The 24,889-nt window shown below is 38.0% G+C and overlaps 1 protein-coding gene across 3 annotated transcripts in view; it reads left to right on the top strand.

Moving 5' to 3' along the window:
* Positions 1–23,425, top strand: part of LOC101161806 (synaptotagmin-2) — a 72,769-nt gene extending 49,344 nt beyond the window's left edge. For 2 of the 3 annotated variants that reach the window (XM_004070826.4, XM_011477428.3), the window contains 8 exons: positions 6,608–6,824; positions 6,990–7,150; positions 11,983–12,120; positions 12,239–12,406; positions 13,045–13,212; positions 15,773–15,890; positions 16,204–16,337; positions 17,703–23,425. In XM_004070826.4, the coding sequence (XP_004070874.1) occupies positions 6,629–6,824; positions 6,990–7,150; positions 11,983–12,120; positions 12,239–12,406; positions 13,045–13,212; positions 15,773–15,890; positions 16,204–16,337; positions 17,703–17,918 (1,299 nt within the window). In that variant the 5' untranslated portion in view covers positions 6,608–6,628 and the 3' untranslated portion in view covers positions 17,919–23,425. The remainder of the gene's footprint in view (positions 1–6,607; positions 6,825–6,989; positions 7,151–11,982; positions 12,121–12,238; positions 12,407–13,044; positions 13,213–15,772; positions 15,891–16,203; positions 16,338–17,702) is intronic. The other variant, XM_011477429.3, reaches the window with a different exon arrangement.
* Positions 23,426–24,889: the final 1,464 nt, after the last annotated feature.

Below are 24,889 nucleotides of genomic sequence, written 5' to 3'. Positions count from 1 at the left end.
TGTTTGTAGTCCTGATCAGTATTGTTTCAGCAGGACTAAAATTGGGCTTTATCTGGACAATTTTCCTATCAGAAAGTCCTATTTCAGCTTGACTTTCAGACATCTTGCCTGTACATCCAAGATTCTGTAAGTGGTCACGCCCACATTCATAATATGTTCATATTATATTTCGTATAATTTCATTCAGAGCCAAGGATTCATATATTAAATCTTCACAATAATCTGGTAAAAATGTTAAAGCGATAGTTGAATGCCACTTTTGATAGCCAAGCACGCTAACGCTGCAAAGTCTACAAACTTTGTTTCCAACATTTTTAGCTTCCCAATGATGATTGAGAAGTTAGGAGATCACTTTTTGAAATCCCTAGGAGGAGTTCACATTTGTAGAAGATACTTTTTTTTCTTAAATTCAAGATGGTGGCTTATTCCAAAGGTCAAAGATCAATGAAACTTCAGTTTCAGTAAATGTAGACTTATCCTTGTGTGTGTGTGTGAAATTTTGGGACGGTAGCTCCAACAAACGTTTTCTTTTCCCATATTTCACACTTTCTTTTTGGGTAACGGTCTTTTGTCTTTTTGTCTTGCTTTTGGTTTTTAAAATTAGAGAAAGTTTTTTTTTAATGTATAAAAAACTGTTTTTATTGATTTGATTTGATTTCGCAATGAAATCAGGTTTGTAATCTCAAAGATTGACAGCATACAGTGAATCTATACCCTAGTTACTTCATAATTACTGGATAATGAGTTCATAATTACATGGTACACCCCAGATAGAGAGGTGGAAACAATGTGGGTGGTAAAAGAGATTTTTACCCGACAAAAACAATGTTTTAGCTGTGTTATAGTTAGAAAGTGAGGAGGCTAAAAGCAGATTTTTAAGTTGATGGGGTGGGCGGGGTCTACCGGCTGGTGGCAGACAGATATAACTAAAGGGATGAACATGAGCAGCTCAACTGTGAAAGATGGAACATCTAATTCTGCCCGTCATCCACATCTGCTGACGTTTACCATTCAATGGGAACATCACAGGGGGTTTATCTATAATTAGAACCTCATAGTACTAGAAAGGGTTTATAATAAATAAAAACCAAGTTGGACTAGATCCTTCAAAGTTCATGAGCATCCAAAATACAGTAGAGATTGTAAGTAAACTGCAGTTGGAAAATAAGAAAGTAGCAGCAAAATGTAGCTACTGTAGATGTTTCTTTTATGACCATTGTATTATTTATGGGGTGTTTTTTTAAAAGTTTTTTTAAATATGATTTTAATACCTATTAATTATGAAATGGCTGGGATTTTCTGTATGTACCCCAATTATCAGTCTACCTCCATACTTTCATATTTCCACACTTAGTTGATACAGGGTTAGTGAACATGGACTTTATCTGTAGTCTAGTTTGAAAGGATGGGAACCCCACCAAACACCACGAAACAGAGTCCTTCTAGATTGAGCTGTGCAGATCATCTTGTCTTAAGTGTGTGAATCAGGGTTTTACTTAACCCGTCATTAAAGATCCCCAGAGATGTACTGATTCTAGTTTTCCTGGTGGATTTCAGTGTTTAAATAAAGTGATCAGCTGAGACCAGTCTCAGCAGTTTTAGATTTTCTTCCTGATGCTTTTGACATGCATTCTTATGAACGTAGCTTTGAAACTACAAATGAGAGCATGCAGAACTTTCTATATGCTTTTTTTTAAAGAAATAAACACATAAAAGGAACACACAGATCTAAAGTGGATATTTTGTCTCCATTTAACTGTCCTTTGAGAAACTCGTAGAAGAGAAGTGACATTGTAGAAGCAAGTTAAACAAAACTTTAAGATATTTGCTGACCTTGTTTCAGTTTTGATTTCAGATCTGGGTTTCCCTCGCTTAGACGCAGCACACGGAGCAGGTCAATATGTCATAATATGTAATATTACATGTCAACTACAAGCAGACACAAAAAGGCTACAAGCTGAGATTTGAAACGATTCTGATTGATGGGTTCATCTCTACCTATAGCTTGCTTCAGCTGGTCTTCACAATGGGATCATTGGGACCGATGGTACCTCCGTTTATTGGATTTCAGTTTATTTTTTTGGCTTTGTCTGACAGGATGACCTCTGTACACCACCGCATTTTTCTAAACTATCCACAAAGCTGGTTTTCCGGGAATAAGCAACGGTTTGTTGTTGTGATTAATGAATGCCATAAAACAATATCACGCGGCTGTGTCCTCTCTGTCCATTATCCGTCTGTCCTTTCTGTCGCCCTCGGTGTGGAGGAGACAGAGCGCCCCAGCACACATCCATGACCATTCATTTCATTGTTGCAGCTTTACTCAATGCAAGGGACATCAATGGGGGTAAAAAACAGACATTTCCTGCTAATGTCAGCCTTCATTGCTGTTGACGTCTGGATTTATGTTTTATTCCTCTCAATTTGAACTGAGGAAAAAGTTATGATTGTTGTTGCAAAAACCAACCGCTAAAATTCTGATTTCAGTACAAAAAAAACCACGATCAGTACAACATCAGCAGGACAAGTTATAATAACCTCACACATCTTTAGAAGCAAGAAAGGGTCCAAAGCCTTGAATAATATAAGCTTATGCTTCCTGCCGTTATCTTCAACTTGAATAATTTATATGCAGGAATAAATAGAAGCAGAATCTTTAGCACTAGCTTGAAGAATTTGCACATGAGACGTGGAAGATTTCTTTCTTTCTTTCCTTTTTCTGGAACTGCTATGCTTTTATAATGGAAACATCAGATAGCTTTGTTTTTTGGGGAACTCTCCATGTTTATCAGTATTGTAAAACACCATAGAAAGTGCATTATTTATTTGCATTAGTGTTGTGACTGCAGGCAACAGACTTTCAATTTACAGATTCATGTTGTGGTTATTTTCAAAACCGTTTATGGAAATAGAACTGCTGAACTTCAGCTAATCAAAGCACAAAACAGGGTATGGACATAAAATATGTGGCACTCCTCCATATACCGAGAAGCTTTAATTGAATGATCTTTTTTTTCTTCCATAAATTATGAAGTGGTCTTGATTTGGTGACAATAGACTGGTCCACCTCTGAAATTCAGCTGCAGAAAACGGTGAGCTCAACTGGCAATGAGGTGAAGGAAAAAACGTAGAGAGGTTTTTCTATCATCTAGAACATTAGATTTATGCTAAGATGCTCAGAATTTTTTTTTTTGATAAAAGTTTTGGGTAAAACAGCATTAAAGTTAGCTAGAATATTGTAGAAGATTTGGAGACAAATGATTCACTGTAGCAACTCATTATTGTAGGATGGTCCAAGTGAGATTGTACCAAGCCCAAAGGAGTTGTAGTTACCACTAAGGGTGTAACGATGAATTGATGAATTGATTTGTATTCCAACAACCAACCAGATCAATCTGTCTGAGGTAAGTTGGGAAACGACAATAAAAGTGTTTCAAAATGAAACAAATCGATGATCAATATTGGATTTCAGCTTCCATCTATCTTTAAGTGCAATGGTATTCTCCTCAGGCTATTGAAAACAGCTTTGATGATCCCCTTTCTATGGTTTGGCCTGTGTCTTATTGTTGTAAAAGTAGTTTTCTTTCCTGTAACTATAAGCAGGATGTTGCAAATATGATGAACGGATCAACAGATAAATGAAAAATTACATGAAGATTCTTGAAATTATTCCTCACACAAATCGATCACAGGGAATAGATTTCATTAAGCTCTGAATGTTCCAGCAAATGTTTGTTGCAAATCAAGCTGAAATGTTATCTTTTTGTTTTTGTTTTCCCACCAGCTGTTTTAGTTTGGGTTGTCAAGGTGCTGTGAATAATCATCCATTTAATATTGATTTTGCAGCAATACAACAGACCTGTGGTTAGGTATAATCTGGGGGGTTGCAGATGCTGGCCTTAAATGTATCAGTGCGTTCTGGGATATTTCCCTCTTTCTCTTTTAACAGAACTTTTTCAGCGTTGTGAAGAAGCATTCGTTGGGCTGCTTTTGCATTTTGACGTGGCAAGCCTTGAGCTGAGGTGAAGGATCTGTCAAACTAAAGGAGTCCAGCTGACAGGGACCAGCAAAGCGAGACGGGCTTCAGCTTAAGCAGCTGTAGATATGTGCGAGATTGCAAAAGGCATGGACTCTGAGTCAGACTAAAATAGCCTCTGGCTAAACATTAAAGTCTTTAGCAGGAGAACAAGAGGTTTTGTTCAGGAACGGATAGACTTTGCATCTCGTGTCTGACTTCATACACCTAATATTCAAGTTATAATCAACTATTTACAATAAATCCTAAAGCCACTGTGTCCTAATTGTTAATCAAAACTAACTTTCTTTGTTTGTTTTTAAAAAAGAAGAAAAATCCAAAGATCTATTAGGAAATTTTACAAAGACTATTTGTAATCACATAGTATACATATTGAACAAGCACGTTTAATGATAGAGGACGGATTAAGAAGTAAAAAAAAAATACAACAATGAATGGAAGGTTGGATTCTGACTTCTGCAACCACCGATTAGAACAGTACTTGGACACAAATTTTGAAAATGGAAAGATTTTTTTTCTTTATGTGCATTAAAGGATTAGCAATGATTTATACTGTTAACCTGCTTTAAAAGATGTTTGCATAAAATAATCCCAACCAAAATAAAAAGATATCAGTGTAGGTGAGCATGTGAGAGTATGCACATGTGGGAGTGAGTGGACGAATGAATCACATTAGATTATTTTCAAATACAAAAAGAAAAAGATGGCTGCTGAAAACAGTGCTAGTTTCCATTTAAAAAATGTACTTTCACTTATCTATGTGAATTACACCATACATATTATCCATGTTGATGTGCGTCACAAAAGAACTAAAGGTCCTCAATCTTTCAGAGAAAATGTCAATTTCTATTCACCTTTTGTGTCTTTTCTTCATAACTTAAATTCCAGGAGAAGTTTTTGCAGTCCTTGTCTTAAGAGGTACTTCAGAATCAAAAACTGTAATGAAAAATGAAAAAAATGTGGACATGATAGACTTTGTGATTATTAGTGAATGGTTTTTTTTGGTAGCTTTAAGGTGTAGTCCCTGTGGCGGTTAACAGGAAAATGTTATTTGTGCATCCGTGGAGGTAAATTCTCATGGAATCTCTAGGAGAAATAAACAGCTTATTTGTTTGTGCAGAAGTAGCATTTCTGCTCTTTGGAGCACGAGTTCATGATCAGCCACTCGGCTCACAGCAGTGCGTCAAGCATATGAGGAACGTCTTATGCAAGCTCTGTGTGTTGCTGCTGCTTCATGACAATGCTGGGAGCGTGCTGACGAAAAAACGAAAAGAAAAAAAAGATCAGAGCTGAGCTGGAGCTGGTGAGCATGGAGGCAGCCGTTTTCTTGGGCCAGATACCACCGCCAAAGCAAGAGCTGGCTCTCTTACTGGAGAAGATCATGGAAAACAGAAAGGAAGAGATAGGAACAACACACAGGCCAGACAATTGCTGGGACACACAATTAGAACAGAACATCCTCAAACATCAGAGCTGCTGTGGACCACAACTTATTGTGTTTACTTTATGGTAAATAGCTTATATGTATATGTGCTTACCTTCTTAAAAAGCCCAAAGTGCTATCACAGTCACAGTTACACATACACACATTCACCCACTAATGGCACCCACACACTGGTGCCAACCTTCAACCACCAGCAGCAATGTTGGCTTCAGCATCTAGCCCAAGGACACTTCAACACATGGGTGCACAGGGAGGGAACCAAACTGATTAGAAGTCGACCTCTTTACCCCTGCACTGTGGACACACACAACCGGTTCAAAATGAAAAACATGGACAGGTTCAAATGGTGGTAAAATAAAGAAATAAAGTAATTGATTAATTTTAAAACACAAAAAGGTTTATTTGGCCATGAGATGGTGTTCCCTCAACTATTGGAGACAAAGGCGAAGCTCTGAGGAAAGCAAAGGAGTACCGGTACCTTATAGAACTGGTGGTATCTCCATCTGATCAGAAGACTTCATCCAGGTTTTATTGTTTAAGCAATTCTGTCAATTTCTTCATTTTTCAGTGAACTTCTGGTCCTCTTGATCAACTACATGCTAGAAATATATATAAACCACCTTTCAAGTGTATTTCTTTTTTGTAGTAAAGCAGCATTTGTTCAGTAATTAGTATTCATCTACTCTCATGTTGGTGAAGGTTCTCATTCATCCAGGTGAGGTTGTCTTGATGTTGTGTCATCACAACTTGATTTAAAATCTCTTTCCTTGAAATGTTTCATCGCTCATCCAATTGGTTGATCCAAGACTGAAGAAGCTACTTGGATGAGTATCAAAATGTTTCAAAGAAGAAGATTTTAAGTCCAGTAGCCCTGACGCTGCTTCAAGACATTTACTTTCTAGTGGTTATTTAGTGAACTGTGCCAAGTTTAATATATTTTTGTTTTTAAATAAGCTTCGGCTTTGAGGCCAAAAAGTCAACGCATGGGTTTTTGGTTAATAACATTCTTTAGAGTATAAAAGTTGAGGTTTTACTTTGTTAATAAGACTATCCTTTATCAGTTCATTGTTGGACAGTTGGACAGGAGCAATGACAGTTTTATTCTGCTCTTTTTTTTAAATTTTCAGTTGACTGCGCTTGCAGCCTAAATGAAGAAGTTTAACGTGCTGAAGCCTCAGACGGCACCGATGGTTGCTGCCAAGCCAACTGGGGCCGGTGACTCCAGCGCGACTCCAGCCCCTGTTGCAGTCGTCTCCAACGACAATTCCACCGAACCAGTCAACAAGAACGATGCCTTCGACGAGATCAAAAACAAGTTCCTGAACGAAATAGACAAAATACCACGTGAGTGCCGGGCAAAATCCGAATCATGTGCCTCCAAACAATGGATCGGAAATTTGATTTTCTAAGTTTCAGTCAGTCTAACTGCTAACATAGAGCCTCTTATGAAATAAGATTGGTGGGTTCACTGTCATAAACAGCTTTGTCTTTCATCTGTTTTCTCAACAGTGCCATCGTGGGCCATCATCGCCATTGCTGTGGTCGCCGCTTTACTTATTCTAACATGTTGCTTCTGCATCATCAAAAAATGCTGCTGCAAGAAGAAGAAGAACAAGAAGGGCAAGAAGGGGAAGGGGGAAATGGGAATGAAGAACCTTAAAGGAGGCGAGGTACGTTTCACTTCCGGAGACTGTCACAATTCTTAATGTCATCCATGTGTACAAATTTGGTAAAAACTGCAAAAATATCAGCTTGTTCACAATTGATTTCATTATATGTTGGGGGGGGGGGCTTTCAATGGCATTGGCGGAATAAATGTGTTCACAGCAAAATGGAAACATTTAGTTTGACTGACTGTTCTGTTTTGTCCTTCTAATCCAGTCAAGAATATTTTCCACAGGTGTTATTTATGTTCTGACACACCAGAATTATTTTTTTTCTGTCATTTTACTTTCTTCTAAGTTACTCTTTTTTTTCATCAGTGTTATTGTTGCTCTCACTTGTGTTTTGAGGTTGGAGTTGAAAATGACAGTGACCGTTGGCTTCAAGCACTCTTTTATGACATTTTTTTTTAAACTGTCATAAAGAAGTGTGGGTCAAAACCTCATACGAGATTTGAAGATTTGACAAGGAATGGGGACTCTGTATGACTTTACTGTAAAAAAATTGACTCGCAAGAAGAGATGTCATTTTCTCAACTCCTTACATTGTAGCTTTCTGCATTTGCTGTGATTGCCCTTCTTTGGTGTCTGCTGTGAGTTCAATCTCTTCCTCTGTCTCTGCTCTCCTCCTTCCTGCTTTGTGTCTTATGTGTGCTCCGTGTATCTTGACTGTGGTGGACTTCTCTGCCTACGGTAGGTCTGATAGCACGCGGCACCCCTCTCTGGCCGCTCTTTGTAAGTGCAGACCAGGGCTGGGTGGGAGCAGTGGGGGTGGGGGTGGTCGGGGCTTGAGCTTGGAGAGGGGGGTGGGGGTGTTTGGATTGCAGTGATGATGTCAATGAGTGCAATGGCTTCCTTAGTTTTGCAAGCTTAGGTGCTGTGGGTGCTTGAGGACTCCCTGGGAGCAAATAACCTGCTTCGCAATTCACTGAGTTGATATGCCTCACCAACTGCTGAGATTGCAATCTTTGGCAAGACGGCATTAGAAAAGTCTGTTTAAGTGTCTATGATATGAAATGAACATGAAACTCATCCTGTGGTTAAGCCCTTGAATGACGAGTGCACTGAGCAACTCACTAGAGATCACTAACATGCATGTGCAAGGGGTAAGCTGGGTATTTGTCAAATAATAGTTGAACCTCTACTTAACTGAGAGCTTGGAGCATGTTTCCACGGTGACAGACCTCACTTGTGGACCACAACTCTAAATTTAGAATGACTGGACAAAGAAATTCCCACGCTGTCCTCTGGTTGTGTGAACATGCTCCCAGTTCCGTCGCACTTGAGGCTGTTTGTATCTCTTGACAAAGACCAGCATACACCCTTGCAGTAGGTACCATTGAATGGCCACAACTTGACTTGAGAGTAACTTTCTTGGATGACCCATGCTCCTGACACCGGTAACGGATGCTGATGCCCTCTACCTCCCTGGAGCACTTAGGTCTCACTGGAAAGACATGGTGGGTCCAGATGTTTGTCCAAAGGGCGAAAACCTGAAGTGATTTAATCCAATGTGAAAACTACAATTTGTCTGTATTTGGTACTGACCTTACATGGTCTTGAATGGAACAGACCACATTCAGACATACCATGTCTTTATCTGTGAGCTCCGCCCCCAACTGATTTTTTGAGATAAACTGGAGATCCTCGGAATAGCATGATACCACCATGGATGTTTCCATTTCACTTGGAACAAAGGAATAAACAAATTGCAGCAGACGTTGAAGAAAAAAATGTCAGAAAATACATTGAACCTTTCTAATATCTTATGCCAATTCATGTACACGATTTTCCATTTGACAAAATCTTTGATCCTGCATTGTGAGACCTGGCATGCTTGAATGAAAAGCATTTTGTATGTGTGTGCGTTTGTATGTTTATTTGTGTGAGTGTGTGTTAAAGGAAGAGAAGGAGATTACAATGAAATGAGAAAGCGCTTTTTAGCATGTTTCATTCTGCATGTAAGCTGGTGTGAGAGAACATGTATGAGTGTGAGGATATGGAGAGTGGTTAGATCTCTATGTGTGTTGCTGTTCTTTTGCAGCTCGTCAGTACATAGTAGGTGGCAGTAAAGTACCACGTTGACTCCAAAATAAATAGTTACGGTTTTATTGCTCAAAGTTACAATGGCTTAAACTTGGAAGAATCCATTTTCATAAACCTATATCTAATGTAGAGAAATTCTCTTCTTTCAAGAGGCTTTTTTAATTTTACTACTACTTAGATGGAATCTACCTGAATGCAAATAATCTACACAGATGTACAGAAAATCTGTAGACAATATATGAGTGTAAAACTGCTTAATAACGGTGCTTGTCAAAAGTATATATTTAACACGATGTTTTCCATTAAAATTAAGCTAATGCTTACCTACATTAGCTTCTAATCTTGCTAGGTTGCTAAGTTAGTAATATAAGCAGTGTATGAGTTCATCCGCTACTACCAAACCCCCAAAAGATTTTATGGTGTGCCCTGGATTTGAAAGCAATTTGGACACATGTTCACTTTTTTTTAACGCCAAATATGACACTAATTTTTTACAGAGACCAATGGGAAATTTCCAAAGCCCTGGATTTCGGAATTGTAGATTCAGACACCCCGACAAAATGGCAGAGCAGGGAGTAGTGAGCGAATTCGGACACAGCCCTAGACTGAGACTTATTCTATACAGACAGAAACAAACTCAAAGGACAGCAGCAGGAACTGAATAAGTGCTTGAGTTTACTAATCCTGTGCTTCACTTTGGAAGACTCACCCTTGACTGTATATGAGAACTGGACCCCCTCTTCACATTCCAAATATGAAGTACCCACTGGCTCCAAGAAATCAAAATCTCATTCTATAAATAAATAAACAGCTATTGCTCAGTAATTCTATTTGTCAGAATAACCATTCTTATTGTACCACTTGTTTTTGCTAACCCTAATGTTTTTCTGTAGTACATGCTATTCAAGTTGTAAACTGACCAATCAGATGCTTTAATAAAAGCATGTGGTCAAACGTTTAAAGCGTTTGATTGACAGATTCTCCGGACCTGTCGCTCAAGTGTTAGAGGTGTGGTCTTCCAACAAGCTCACTCCTAATTGGCTAAAGTGGCTGGCATAGAAAATTTGACTCAGCTGACTCAAACAAATTACTGCTTACTGATGTTGTCTGGCTTCCAGTCAGAACTGTAAGTAAGCCAATTTCTATGGGTGACGTTACACTCGCTCCCTTCAGTTCTATTTTATAGTCAATGGGACTCACCCCTGAATTTCGACAGTAGTGTCTTTAGAGAGCTCTTAATGTATAACCTCCATATACAGAAGATCAATCCAAAGTCAAAACAGAGATCTTTTATATTCAGAAAGATCTTTTATTTACACATTTTATAAATACAAACACAAACTAGTAGGTTCCACATTTTCCACATACAGCTAAATGTTTTCTTATTGATGAATGAAGTTATAGATTGGAACACTGCCTTAAACAGTTGTAGAAGCAGTAATCCATTTAAAAAAAATAACAACTCTGTTTTTCTGCTTTGCCAGAAATTAATATATTCAGAGGTGCTGGTAATCTGATTGCCAGCATTATAACACACCAACATGAGAGCTACAGCAAGAACTGAAGCATCTATAACTTGATAATAAAATCCGGCATCACTGTTAGTATCGGTGGGTTGAAATGCCAAAGAAAACAGACCTGAAGACTTGAAAAAAATATCTTATCCATTAATCTAAGAAAGGGTTCTGGAACCATGTCAAAATACTTCAGTCACTACTTTTAAAGTTGGAAAGATGATCTACAAGTTGAGTGATTTACTAATCTTCATATATTCTCACTTTTAGTGTAGACTATGCATACTTGTAGTATAAGTACAGTTCATAGATTACTTTTTGCTAAGGGTTGTCCATAAAGTTCAGATTTTTTGGTCAGTTTAACCCTTGTGCTATCCTAGGCACTTTACCATTGGGAGTTGGGTCATCTAGACCCACTAGACAGTGCGCTGAACCTTTTTTCTTCAATGATTTGTGATCTTCACTGGTGTCAATGGATTACATGAAATCTTTCCACCTTTATCCACCTTTGTCATGGTAGGAATAACACGTCAATGCAAGGGTGGGATCATCTAAGATAGCACAAGGGTTAAAAAAACTACTAAATCACAACAGGAAACTTGCCATGCTTTACAAACTTTAATTAGCGTCCTAAACATTCATTTTTCTGCCTTGTCTGAGAAAAATCTTAAAAAAAGAAGGTGCTAAAGTAGGCTACCTTTAGATTGGAAAAAGCAGAATTCAGATTGGTGAAGTTGACAAAGTTGAAATGTTTAGACAAAGCAAAAACAAAATATATCAAGACACGTTATAATTATGGTTAAGCACAATAAATATTTTTTCTTTATACTAGAATTTATACTTGCATTTAAAGATCCAACCTTAGGATGTAGTATTCCTTGAAACTGCTCATTTAAAGACAGATTTGCATTTGTTCTGTTTGTTACTAAAACCTTTTGACAGGAACACAAACTTAAATCAAACCAAAATAAAAACATGTAGTTGAGTAAAAACGGTCTATTCCTTCTACTTTTAGCTGACTTTACACGCCTGTAGCACTCGTGAAAAAAAAACAAAAAACAGCATATGGTGTCACCCAAGAAAGAGTGAAATCAAGTCAGGTTGCAATTGTGGTCATCGATGAACAGATTGCACTTGTAACATGGGGGTAAGTGGAAGGTAGGTGCTGTGACTAACCCGAATGATGATGCCCAGTGTTTGGTGTTTTGGCTAAGACGCAGCCTCAGCGTTTGTTCTCTAACTTCTCTCTGCGCTGCTCTCCCTCCCCCTATATTATTCCAGAACCAAAAGGATGATGATGATGAAGAAGAGGACATGGAACCCGGAATAACAGGGGACGAGAAAGAGGAAGAAGTGAAGGAAAAGGAGAAGCTCGGGAAGCTGCAGTACTCCATCGATTATGACTTCCAGGAGAACAAGGCAAGTGTGCTTTGTGTTAGAGGTGTATTCATTTAATTTGTTTGATAAGAAAACTTTGAATTTCAAAGGTTTTTTTTTTTGTTCCTGCCTTCTAATCATGTAAATCTACGCTCCCCAGCTGACCGTGGGGATTCTCCAAGCAGCTGATCTGCTGTCCATGGACAGCGGGGGCACGTCAGACCCTTATGTGAAGGTCTTTGTCCTCCCTGACAAGAAGAAGAAGTTTGACACAAAAGTTCACAAGAAAACACTCAATCCTGTCTTTAACGAGACCTTCACTTTCAAGGTGAGCTAAAAAGGGTCCCCCATTGCTTTATTTAATGACCAAACATTTGTACTATGTGAATGAATAGGTTAGCATGTTCTATAAAGGATCTTCTCCCCCTTTTTATCTGTTCTGTAAAGCCTAGCAGGTTTTTAGAGGCTGTTCTCTTCAACACTGCTGTCTCGCTGTGATAAAAAGCCCCTGACTTGCTGAAGACCTCTGACAAGGAGAATGCGGTAGAGAATCATATTAAAGGAGGGGGCCACCTCTAGTGCACCTTGTCTGCTGACACAGCTCTGTAAAAAAAACGGTTTTACTGGTCTGTCAAACTCAGACAGCTTTGCTGAATCTGCAAGTCACCAAGCCAAAAAAAATCAACCGAAGTAAAAACAAATAGCTATTGAAAGCACTTGTTTTTGTTGTAGAAATCTAGCATACACTTCAGTCGGGTATGATGTCATTTAAGCCAAAGCAACTTAAACCTTAGGGAAAACCTGGGGTCAGCATTAAGTACCAAATCTACTCCGAGGCAGAGAGTTGAAGTATTAGTGGAGGTGTTCTTCAAACAGATAATTCTTTAGAAGGCATTGTTCGCTGTCAAACAAGACTGCTGTGATGGCATTAATTTGAGCTGGGTCTGACTGATTGCTGACTTTCAGATACCTTTCCAAGAGATGGGAGGAAAGACTCTGGTAATGTCTGTCTATGACTTCGATCGTTTCTCCAAACATGACGTCATTGGAGAAATTAAGATTCCTATGAACACCCTTGACCTGGCAAAACCAATCGAAGAATGGAGGGACCTGGACAGCGCAGACCAAGAGGAGGTAAGGTGTTTGTTCAAGTGCTTAAAAAGTCCCAGCAAATTTAGTAAGATGTTTATCTTTTTCTTGTTTGACTATTGATCACTTGCTCTCTCAAGAAATAGATTAGCTGAGAATCTTGGTATGCTGTCAAAAATGTCTGCAATGCTCCACTGCTTTCTCATAGAATACAACAGAACAGAACAGAATAGAATAGAATAGAATAGAATAGAATAGAATAGAATAGAATAGAATAGAATAGAATAGAATAGAATAGAATAGAATAGAATAGAATAGAATAGAAACAGAATATCTTTATTTCTATGGCACTTTTCCCAGAACGAATCACAAAGTGCGTTACTAAAAGAGCATAAAATCATATCAAAACACAAAATAGTAATAACATACAATAATAATAATAAAACAAAACACAGTAAAACGTAGTAAAATAAGGAATAAAATCAACTAAAAGCTCTCTTGAATAAAAATGTCTTGACCTGAGATTTAAAACACTCAATGGAGTCGATCTGACGCAAAGAATATGGGAGGGAGTTCCAAAGACAAGGAGCAACGGCTTGAATTGACAGGTCTCCTGTAGTCTTAAAGCTGGTTATTGGAATGCTTAAAATATTCTGGTTGGAAGACCTCAAGGATCAGGCAGGAGAGTATGGGGTTAAAGGTCAGATAAGTACGTCGGCGCTTGACCATGTAAGGCTTTAAAAACTAAAAGTAGAATTTTAAAATCAATTTAAAATTTGACAGGTAACCAATGTAAAGCAGACAACAGAGGAGTGACGTGTGTCAGTTATTGGTTCCTGTTAAAAGCCTTGCTGCAGAGATTTGGACAAGCTGAAGACGGTTTAGGGGACGTTTGTTAAAACAGGTAAAAAGAGAGTTGCAGTAATTTAAACAAGAAGAAATAAAAGCGTGGATATTTGTTTCCAGGACAGATTGAGACAATATATTTCTAAATTTTTCCACGTTCCTCACATGATAAAAACAGTTTTTTAATACCTGTTTTGCGTGACCTTCCAGGGACATACACCTGTCAAACAACAGCCCAAGATTTCTGAGGCTTGACTGGACAAAGGAGCTCAGAGACCCAAGGTGTTATCTGATGGAAGGGATTTTATGTTCTGGGGCAAAAATTAGCGTTTCAGTTTTCTGGGTATTAAGGATTAAATGATTACTCTTAAGCCATGTTTTAATGCTCGTTAAGCAATTCAACAAATTTTGTAGTTTGTAGTAATCATTTTCCGGGAAAGAACAGTAGAGCTGGATATCGTCTGCATAGAAATTATATGAATTGTTGCTGAATTGATTAATAAGTTTCCCAAGATGAATCATATATAAAATGAATAAAATAGGGCCAAGTACAGAACCCTGGGGAACGCCACAAGTTATTTTTTGCACTTCAGAGCTTGAGGAACCGACAGCTACATTAAAAGTTCTTCCACTAAGATTCGAAATAAACCAATTTAAAACTGACCCAGAGAGACCGTAGTCATTGTGAAGACGTTCAAATTAAATGTTAAGATCCACAGTGTCAAAAGCAGATTTCAAGTCTAAATGCAGTACAGTACGACAGTATACTGGCCCGAATCAGCTGCCATAAGCACATCATTTGAAACTCTTAGGAGAGCTGTCTCGGTGGAATGGTTCCTCTTAAAGCCAGACTGAAAAGAATCTGATATATTGTGTTCTTCCAGGTACATATTTAGTTGGACAGCGACCACTTTCTCCAAGATTTTAGAAATGAAAGGAAGCTTCAAGATTGGTCTGAAATTTTTGGGATCTAACAGGTCTAAATTAGGCTTTTTCAGAACAGGATTTATTAAAGCATGCTTTAAGAACTTAGGGACTGATCCTGAAGTCAAAGAAAGATTAATGAGGTCAACAACAGTAGAACCTATACTCTGGAACACTTTCAGAAAGACAGAGGTAGGAATTTTGTCAAGAGGGCAGGACGAGGGTTTGATCCTTTTCAGCAGAGAATGAACGTCCTCCACTGTCACAGGAGAGAAGTTAGACCAAGACTGCAAACTGCGAAGGCTCTAAGAGAGCTGAACACTGGCTAAAGGAGGGATGTTTGCTCTTTGCTAAGAAAACTGTGAAAAAATTAAGTGCAGACAGGCTGAGAAAATTTTGGGAATTTAGAGGCACAAGGTGCAACTAGAGAATCTAGAGTTTTAAATACAACCTTAGGTTTTTTCCTATTTGTTGAAATAATTTTGGAAAAGTAAGCTGATCTGGCCTGTCTCATCATTTCATTTAGAGCACATATCAGATCTTTAAGATGCAACCTGTAATAATTATAATCACTGCAGCCTGGTTTGTGTCAGCTTTCACTGCACTGGAACACTGATTCTACTCAATGCATCGCTTCCCCAGGGCCACCTCAAGAATGCTCAATTCAATTACTTAACCAGCTACAGTGTAGTTGTAAATAATTCTATGAGGCACATTTTATTGTTAAGGAAGTAATTGAAACAAAAGAATGTTCATTAGTTGTTTTATTTTTTTGTCTCGCGTCTGCTGAAGAACATCCTTAATGTTTTTCTGTGCTTGTTCTTGTTTCTATTAGCCTGAGAAGCTGGGTGACATTTGCATCTCCCTGCGCTACGTCCCAACTGCAGGCAAACTCACCATCTGCATTCTAGAGGCAAAGAACCTGAAGAAAATGGACGTAGGTGGATTGTCAGGTGGGCTTCTTCACACTGCACTACTGAGAACCAGATGTTGTTTTTCTTTCTTTGAGCTTGAAACTTTCTGAGAGGTCACTTGTGGGCCAGTAGACAGTGCGCAGCAATACCCGAGAGAGTGTGCATGTGAGCACAGCTACTGTCCCAGTGGCCTGTTCTGCTCACGTGCAGAAGCATGCAGTAACCACCCTCTCATCCTGGCTTTAGCATTGGCCCCATCTGTTGGTGCAGTACAGCACTACAACCCACACATACTTGCACTGTTTTTCTTTAATGTCCTACTAACAATCCCACCTTTTATATTTAATTTCAGATCCCTATGTGAAAATCAACCTGCTGCAGAATGGAAAGAGGCTAAAGAAGAAGAAGACGACAGTGAAGAAGAACACTTTGAATCCCTACTACAATGAATCCTTCAGCTTTGAGATTCCTCTTGAGCAAATGCAGGTAGGGACAGGAGCACCATACTGTTGTGTACTTGGGGTGTATATGGGGGTGCAACATGCTTTTCAGTTTATAACAGTTTCAGCATTTTTGGATGAATGCAGATATTTCACAAATCTTAACATGTTTTAAGCAGTGAAATGTGGAAAAAAATCAAGTGGTAAAAGATTTATCTTTTATCTGTTCTTTAAAATGTCAAAAAATGTGGCATTTTAAATAACAATCAAACGGAACAGGGAGATGCCTCAAGCTATCACATGTATTACACCCAAGCTGGTATCCAAGGAGCTATGTTGAAGTTTTTCTGATCCATCCCTTGTCTCATTTTCTAGACACTGTATGTTGGTGGAGTTTCCCGCATGGCGACTTATTTTCAGATGTACTTTGCGTCACCTTTTTACTGTGTGTTACTTTTTCCTGAAGCCTAGTAGCTAACCACCAAGATAACGTCTTGTGAGCATGCACATTAATATTTGCACATTTTTGGTACAGTTTTTTATGTTTTAACTTTTGGTTCCACTACCGCATATTTCCTTTTATGTTGCTTTACTGAACCGCTGCACATGAAGCTTTTCACAACCGTGTGTGACTAGTGTTACATAATCTATGAAACCTCAAATGACTCATAGACTTGGGCGAACCATACTCTTATGCCACATTACATTTTAATAACTTGCAATAAAATCAGGAAGCTGGGGGACATGTTTTCCCTTTTTACCACACGTTGGTTTATAAGTAATATATTAATGTGTTATTAATAAATTAATTACTTTGGTCAAATCCAGCTGTTTTTAAAGAGCAACAGAAGCACAAAAAAGCAGTATACTGGATGTATTTTATCTTTTATTATTGAAAATGCTTCACCTGTTCTCCAATGGGCTTTATCTTACTTGATAAATTAACCTTGATGAATGAGAATCTCCACAGTCAGGAGTAAATCATAAAATAAATACAAAAGCATCAATGACAGTAGAACCCCTGAGCTGACTTCATCTAATGAGACGCAGGTGTGACCACCAGTGAGAACCCAGGTGTGACACACAGAAAGGAGATTAAAAAAAAACAGTCACAAGAATGAAAATTAAATTACAAAATAAAATAAAGATGATCAAAAAAATACTTGTAATAAACACTTTAAATTTCAAGTAAATCGGTGGATTGCTTTGTCTAAAAAGTTGTCGTTCAATTCTTTTCAAAATAAAACCAAAAATAAACACATTGACATGAAGTTAAAGACCAAATGCTGTTAATTTTAAAACTAAGCGTGACTGTGATGTGATAATCGGCACCCGAAGAACACTGAAAAACGTAACCAATGCAATCATTACATTTTTAACCGATTTTACTGCTTTCTCCACATTTTCCCAGAAAATCCAAGCTGTGATCACAGTGTTGGATTATGACAAGATTGGCAAAAACGACGCCATCGGGAAGATTTGGGTGGGAAGCAAATCCACGGGAGCTGGGCTCAAACACTGGTCTGACATGCTGGCCAACCCCCGCCGTCCCATCGCCCAGTGGCATCCACTGCAGCCAGAGGAGGAGGTGGATGCCTCCCTCGCAGCCCTAAATGCCAAGAAGTAAACCTCCACCGTCTCCACACCTACCTACACTTGCATTTCCCATCATTTTCCAGAGCTCCACGTAACACTCCAGAAGAGCACCCACGTCTACCCTGATCCCCATCCTACTCGACCACTGCCACCTCTCAAAAGCTCCATGAAAACCATCTGACGATGATGGGAAATGTAATCCCCCCCCCCAAAAAAAAATCATAATCTATTATATCATGTCACTGAGAAAAGAAGACAAGTCAAAGGACGGATGAATACTTTAGTTAATTTCCTTCAGATCTATTTTTGTATAGTCATTGTGGTTCCATTGAAAAGAATACAAAGTAGACTACGAAGAACAGTAGGGGTGCTACATGCAAATCTAATAATAGAACGGAGAAAACATACACTCACTGTACTTTTCACCCTTTTCCCTTTAGTGACACAGTTTGCTTAGAATAGTGCTTAAATGCTTTATACTGCCATATAATAGAGAAATAACACAAGCAGGTCCATTCCATAGGTGTTTAATGCACCATAGCCCACGCCTGCCAGTTAACACATTAAAGAATTCTGTTAGTTTAAAGTACATTCCTAGAGTTGGGTAGCGATGTAGGAGCAGGCACATATCCAGTTACCCACAAACACACTGCCTTTGTGATTAGTTGACCTTCAACCCATCGTCTCAGGAAAACTGAGAGGAAATTGAAACTTCATGCCTTTTGTTCCAAAACGGGTTGTTATTATTCAAAAACACAGGATGAGAAGGAAGTGTTTCCGAAGGCCTGCTGATTTGCGCCAGTTAATCCATGAAGCGACGGGCAGAGGGAGGCAATAATAAATTTCCAGTATGGGAGCTGTTTGTGCTTTTAAGAATACAAACAACAGAGAAAAGAAAAAAAGATTTAAAAAAAGGTGTGGAAATGTCAGGGCGATTCCAACGACCACTGACATGGTATTTACAAGGTGTCGATTACTGGCTGCAGTCTGCCATCCCCCGCCCCCCTTTCCCAACACCTAAGATTCTGTATGTCACTTGTTCAGTGCTACTGCCATTGGATCATGGACTTGACACAAGGGTTTTACTCTAAAGGAATCCCTATAACCGTCTTACAGTCATAAAGGAGACAAGCCTTCCAAGTAACAAGATAAGCAATTCTCAACTACCAGGGACGCCTTCCAGTTAGCCGTGTTGTTCGCTTCATTTCTTTCTCTTTTTGTTTATCTTATGGCACTTTAAATATTTTGTGTGCTCAGAAATCAGAGCTTTAATTATTTGTTGAGAATAAGTGCTGTTTTCTTGGAAATGATGTTTTTAAAACGAGATTCCCCTTGCTTCGCTTCTGCTTTCTTTGTCCTCAACTCCAATTCATTGGTTTGAATTTCTCACCTGATCAGAAGGATACGGCCCGGAAGAAAGCACTGATCCGTGTGTGTTTTATACACAGCTTACCAAACTGTTGAACATAATTGCACTACTGGGTTTTTTTCTTTTTTAAAATTTTTTTTTTTTTCCTGTTTTACAATTTGATGCTGTTTCTTGTTCTGTGTTGTGTTTTATTTGCCATGTAGTGTTGTGGAATGGAAATGTTTTTCTGTGGCACATGCAGACAAGTCTCTCCCGGGATTGAGACACATTTCAATCGAGCACTTCTCCCTGGAATCTTCACAGAATGGATCAGGTTCAGTATAAAGAGCCAAAGACGCAAAAAAAAAAAAAAAAAAACAATGTTATCATTTAATACTGTACACTTTCATCCAAATTTAAAGGCAAAAATTCCAACAAACAGGGGTTACATTAAGAGCACAATAAAAGTCCAGCTCCCTTTAAAGGCTAAAGTACAGCAAGGCCCTCCATTCATTTCCATTTGACTTTCTACTGTCTAAAATTTCATATAGTGTTGGAAGTCTTGTTACTGTGCACCCCAGCTCATTTCTAACCTTAAATATTGATATTGCCTGGTATTTTTTTTTGCAGCACCTAAAAATTCGGGTAAATTTTTTAAATAGGTAGCACTTTTTTGCAACTATAGCATATCAGGATACATGTTAGCAGCAGGATTTGAAATTCTCTCTTTTTTTCTGAAAAACGAAGTCAAAATAAACACGGGTCTGTTTTTGGCTCTCTATAATTGTGATATAACATTCTGATGGAGAAGAATTTTGAGTAAAAACAACATCCAGAAAAATATTGTTTGACTAAAGCTGAGCAGCCCGGAATAGACTTATGACACCTTTAATGTCTCATATGCTTTTGTTAGGACCCAAGTGTGCTTCCTTGCTGGTTAAGCTGTTTATTAAAACTGAAAACAAACTAAAAATATATGCTTATTGGAAGCATATAGAGCAGCGTCTACCAGTGAGGTGTGTCATGTAAAGCTGCATAACCTTTTATGCATCTTTTCTATTTTAATAAAAAAAAAATGCTGGCTTTTTAAACCACATATTTTTAGCAGTTCAATTCAGTTTCCACCTTTACATCACTTTTTTTCCTTCTCTTTTTGAAGAAGCAACACTAACGGAAAAGCAACATGGAAGCAATCAAGCAGCCCATTGTGTAGTTTTGCTTATATACATAGCTCCTACTTGTTGATACTGCATGTTTATACAAAATACTGTACATAAGAGCATGTTTTAGAGATGAAGCAAAAATATATCGTGTACGTAAATGATCGTAATTTGCCATTTTAATAACACCAAGAAGGGAAAAAAATGCACTGTATATTTTCTAAATAGAACAAAGTGTGAATTTATTTTCCATGAGGGTCATTGGAGAGAATGTCGTGCAAATAATAGAATAACTGCTACTAATAAGAACCTTTCCATGCCTGAAATTCTTAAGCAAGTGTGTTGTCCAGTGCTGTGTGTGAGTTCATGTAGAATGACGATGTAGCCGCATGCTTGCTATTTAAATTTGCTGTGCTCCAAAACTTTATTTGAGAACATATATTCGCATTTTTTTTCTCCCAAATACTTTTTAATGATCAGTGTTGGATTAGTTTCCTTTTGGTAACAAAAAAACAAAATTATGTTTTTATTTTTTAATAGTCAAGACAGAGTCCAAGTGTTGAATGTTTTCAAATGGCAGTTTAAACTGTTTATCGGAAAAAATATTCAATCTCTAAATGGAGGGGGATCTGCTTCTGCCACCACTGATCAGGAATCCAGTCGGATACATTAGCTGCTGCTCCAAGGCCCCAATTAAAAAATATTCTATTTAAATGAAAAGAAATAACGTTGAAAAATCAACTTTTTTCTCTTTTTATTCAAAGTATATTTTTCTTTGTGTTTGGCCGACCTGAAAAATATGACAGCTGCGTCTCTCTTTTACTCTGTTTATTATATAAAGTGTATATGTAAAAAAAAATATAAGACAAACCTAAAAGCCATAACACTCAAGCACTAACTCTTTAGAGCTCAGCTGAATAGCTAGAATTTATTTATGAAGAAAAAAATAAAAATGTCTTTTGTTTTCTGTGGCCAATGTTAAACATTTCTTATTTTTTAGAGATCTTTGTTCATCAAGAGGGCAAAATTCATTCTACTGTAAATGAGAACTGTTGTGAGTGAATGTGTCTTTTTCTACTTTTAAAGATCCGATGTCCTTGTTTCATAGAGGTAGCCGATTTTACTGTATTGTGATTAGTAATGCATACTCCTTGTTTTATCAGTATACATAATATATATGATAATAAAATAGGATCTCAGTATTAATAATATCACTATAAATATTAGAGTGCATTCTATTCTTGGGCTGACTGCAATTTATAAACCAAACTGGGTCACTCTTCTAGTTTCTGTTCTTTTTGCAGAAGAATATACACGTACAATCAAAAAAAAAAAAAAAACAAGAAAAGAAAAGAAACCTCTGCAGGTGGTTTGGAGTTCATTTGGAAATTTTATTTCCTTTAATTTTATTTTTTTGCACACTGCCCAAGCACCGTCAACTTATAATTTATCAGAGAATAGAGGTACAGTGCAACCCTTCCATAGGACTATGCATATAATTATGACTACAGACTCATTCCAAAATCATTTGAAGACATTTGAAGACATACACAGATACTGCCTGTGTTGCATATATATATGTATATACATATATAAAAGAAATGGCTTTGAAATTATGGAAATCTTGCCTTCTTGCCAGGGGTTATGTATGCAGACATCCATACACAATTACCGTAATAGCTAAAAATAATTGATGCCATACTATATTTGATTTCATATTCCTCAGCAGAGTCCTTTTCCTCCGTTTGCACTACGCTTTATTTTAAAGATAAAAATATTAGTGCTACTTTGATAATTTTAATTTTCAAAATGTGCCTGGAAAGGCCTTATTATTTTTATGAAATTAATTTCCCTTTCTTTTCTTATTCTCTTGGCAACAAATGCTTTAAAAAACATGTATTAAGAAATATTTTGCTATTACTATTTCATTTCACTGTCAAAAAAAACCATCAGTCGTTATCATAGGAAGTACATGATTACAAAGACGGATTCTGTTTTGGTGTCCTAGTGAATGAACTTAAATTGAAGAAAAACTTTTTAAGCATTGTCTACTTTTAATATTGTGCATTTATTGTTGGCCAAAGCTCTATTGTTTAATTTACAAGCCCTCCTTTAGCTAATTTGTGATATAGCTGGCCACATTCATTGGTGTATTTTGCAAAGTAGCATTGTTGTGCCAAAATAATTTCGTATCATTCTTTTTCGAAATTTATACCAAAGTGAGTGAAAATTACTAATTGTTTCAAAAGCTAGAATTTAGATGTGAATGCTTGAGAAATTGTGCAATTTTTAAAGTGAAATATGGAGGAAGGAGATGGCTAGCTTACCCTGGGCCCGGAATGTTCTAAATGTGGAAATTATAATCAAATCTTACATCAGTTTCTGCTTTGTTGAAGACCGAGACTATGGTCACATATGCCAAAATGCCACTGCATGCATCACAACCTTAATGGAAGTTTTACAGCCAAATTGGCCGAGTGGTGACATTTGTTATTGGGAGGGGGCAGTAGCATTGTTACGTGCTGTGCGGCGGCCGTGGAGAACCGGAAACCGGGTGATTTTTTTGACAGCAGTCAGTGGCTGCCTGGTCACATTTGGAGGTCACGCAGTGGCAGTTGTATTTGTGACCGTAGCATGAATGAGTTATTGTTGTCAGAACATTTTAAATTAAAAAAGAGATACACACACACACACAAAATTCATATATGTATGTTCACTTCTAAACTGTGTTCTTCTATGCTTTAAACTGGCAGATGAAACAGTCAATGCTAAAATCTTAACTCCTGGCAAGAATGCAGATGAGCACATTTTCCATTGTACCGAGCCGTCACGATCACCTCAAAACCCAATTTCTCTGAAGCAAACTGCCATCAATTCAGGAATCAGTTCTCCCTGTGTTGCATCATGCTCCACATTCATTGATTATATTGGAGGAATTCCCTGTTCAATCTATACAATTGACTGTGACCAAACAACACAGTGAGAACGGTTCAAATGCAGGATTGTACTGCATTAAAAAAAAAAAAAAACTGCCACTACCTGATTGCAGCTGCCTTTATTTCTTCATTGTGTTTCAGTCCTCCGTGCCATGATGCAAGTAAACTCTGAGCACATTTAAGGGAAGTTGTTTGACTTTCTTTGACTGTATGGGTCACAAGACTGCCAGTTATGGCCCTTTGGCAGACACAGAGAGAAGTGATGTATTGTACAGTACAGGTCTGCATGTGTGGAACAGGTAACTCATTAAATGTACATTTATTGTTTCTATTTAAAGCGGTCCAATTTCTTGCTTGTTGTGCGTGCCTGTATAGATGTGTACTGTCTTATGCACATATCAAGCTGTCCTGTATCTGCAACAGATTACATGGTTTGTTTTTTTATTTTTTAAGCACCAAGATTTGAAAAGGGAAACCTTGAACTTTGCAAGGTAGAAAATTGGTCCAGCAGCCTCTCAGCAGAGACGAGCACCATCTTGTCACTTTGTCTTGTCTCCTCTATTACAGTGTCTCTCTTCTTTGTCTCCCCCGTCTTTCTGACCTGTTTTGTTATTTTACCTCTGTGATGTCTATGTGGAAATGCGCCGGAGCCGCCAACAGATATTTGTTGCCGTGCTCTTTCACGTGTGCTTTTGTTTGCCTGTCCCTGTCTTGTTCATGTGTAGCCAACTATCAGCGTTGGCAGGCTGAAAAGGAAGTAGGGTCCACTTGTGTTTTCCAATTCAAACTGCTATTGCTGAGCATAAAGAAAGCAGACCTTCATGTTTACAACTGGAACATAGTGTACACTGCCAAACAGGCAGAACTGTACCAAGCTCTCAAGCGTGTAGTCCTTCCCTTCTGATCCCAGATGCAGCTGTACTCCCTTTATTTCTTCCTGCTTCATCTCTTTCTCCTCATCCTCTTTTATAGCACTGGAGGGCAGTCAGGTTGTGTCCCCTAGCTGTGTTTCTTCGTGTCTAGTGTTGTGGTGCGCGTGTTCATGTCAGTAATTGTGCCTACTGTGGATCGCATGCTTTAGCCTTTGACTGGACACAAATGTTGCTCACAAACTCCTCTTGACCCTTATGTCGACATACATTGGGGATCCTTATAAAGTTATCGAGAGAACCAAATAACTTATTACAGATTTATCATATGTGTTCTGTTCTGTAAAAAAAGTCTAATAGGAAATAAAGGCCTTTTAATTACCACAACTTTTTTGTATTTATTATTCATTGTCACATGTGCATTTTGTTCATGGAATGCAGACAAGCATACATCACATTCCAAACTGTTGACCAGGACATATTTGAGGGTGGCAGATTGTGACTGAAGTGTGAATAAACACTATCAAAGCAAGCTGCACTCCACGCTGGACTCTAAAACCTTCACAACATGCAACACACACTCAGTTTTTCATTGCGTAGATTTTCTTTTGTAAAAGATCCTAAAGGTTTGGGTTTTTTCGATCTCTAACGGGACTAAGACAAGTCAAAAATGCATCATTTGAACTGAA

The sequence above is a fragment of the Oryzias latipes genome, chromosome 7 (assembly GCF_002234675.1).
Source record: "Oryzias latipes chromosome 7, ASM223467v1".
Lineage (NCBI taxonomy): Eukaryota > Metazoa > Chordata > Actinopteri > Beloniformes > Adrianichthyidae > Oryzias > Oryzias latipes.
The sequence above is the reverse complement of the archived record's forward strand: the minus strand, read 5'-3'. Positions and strand labels throughout refer to the sequence as shown.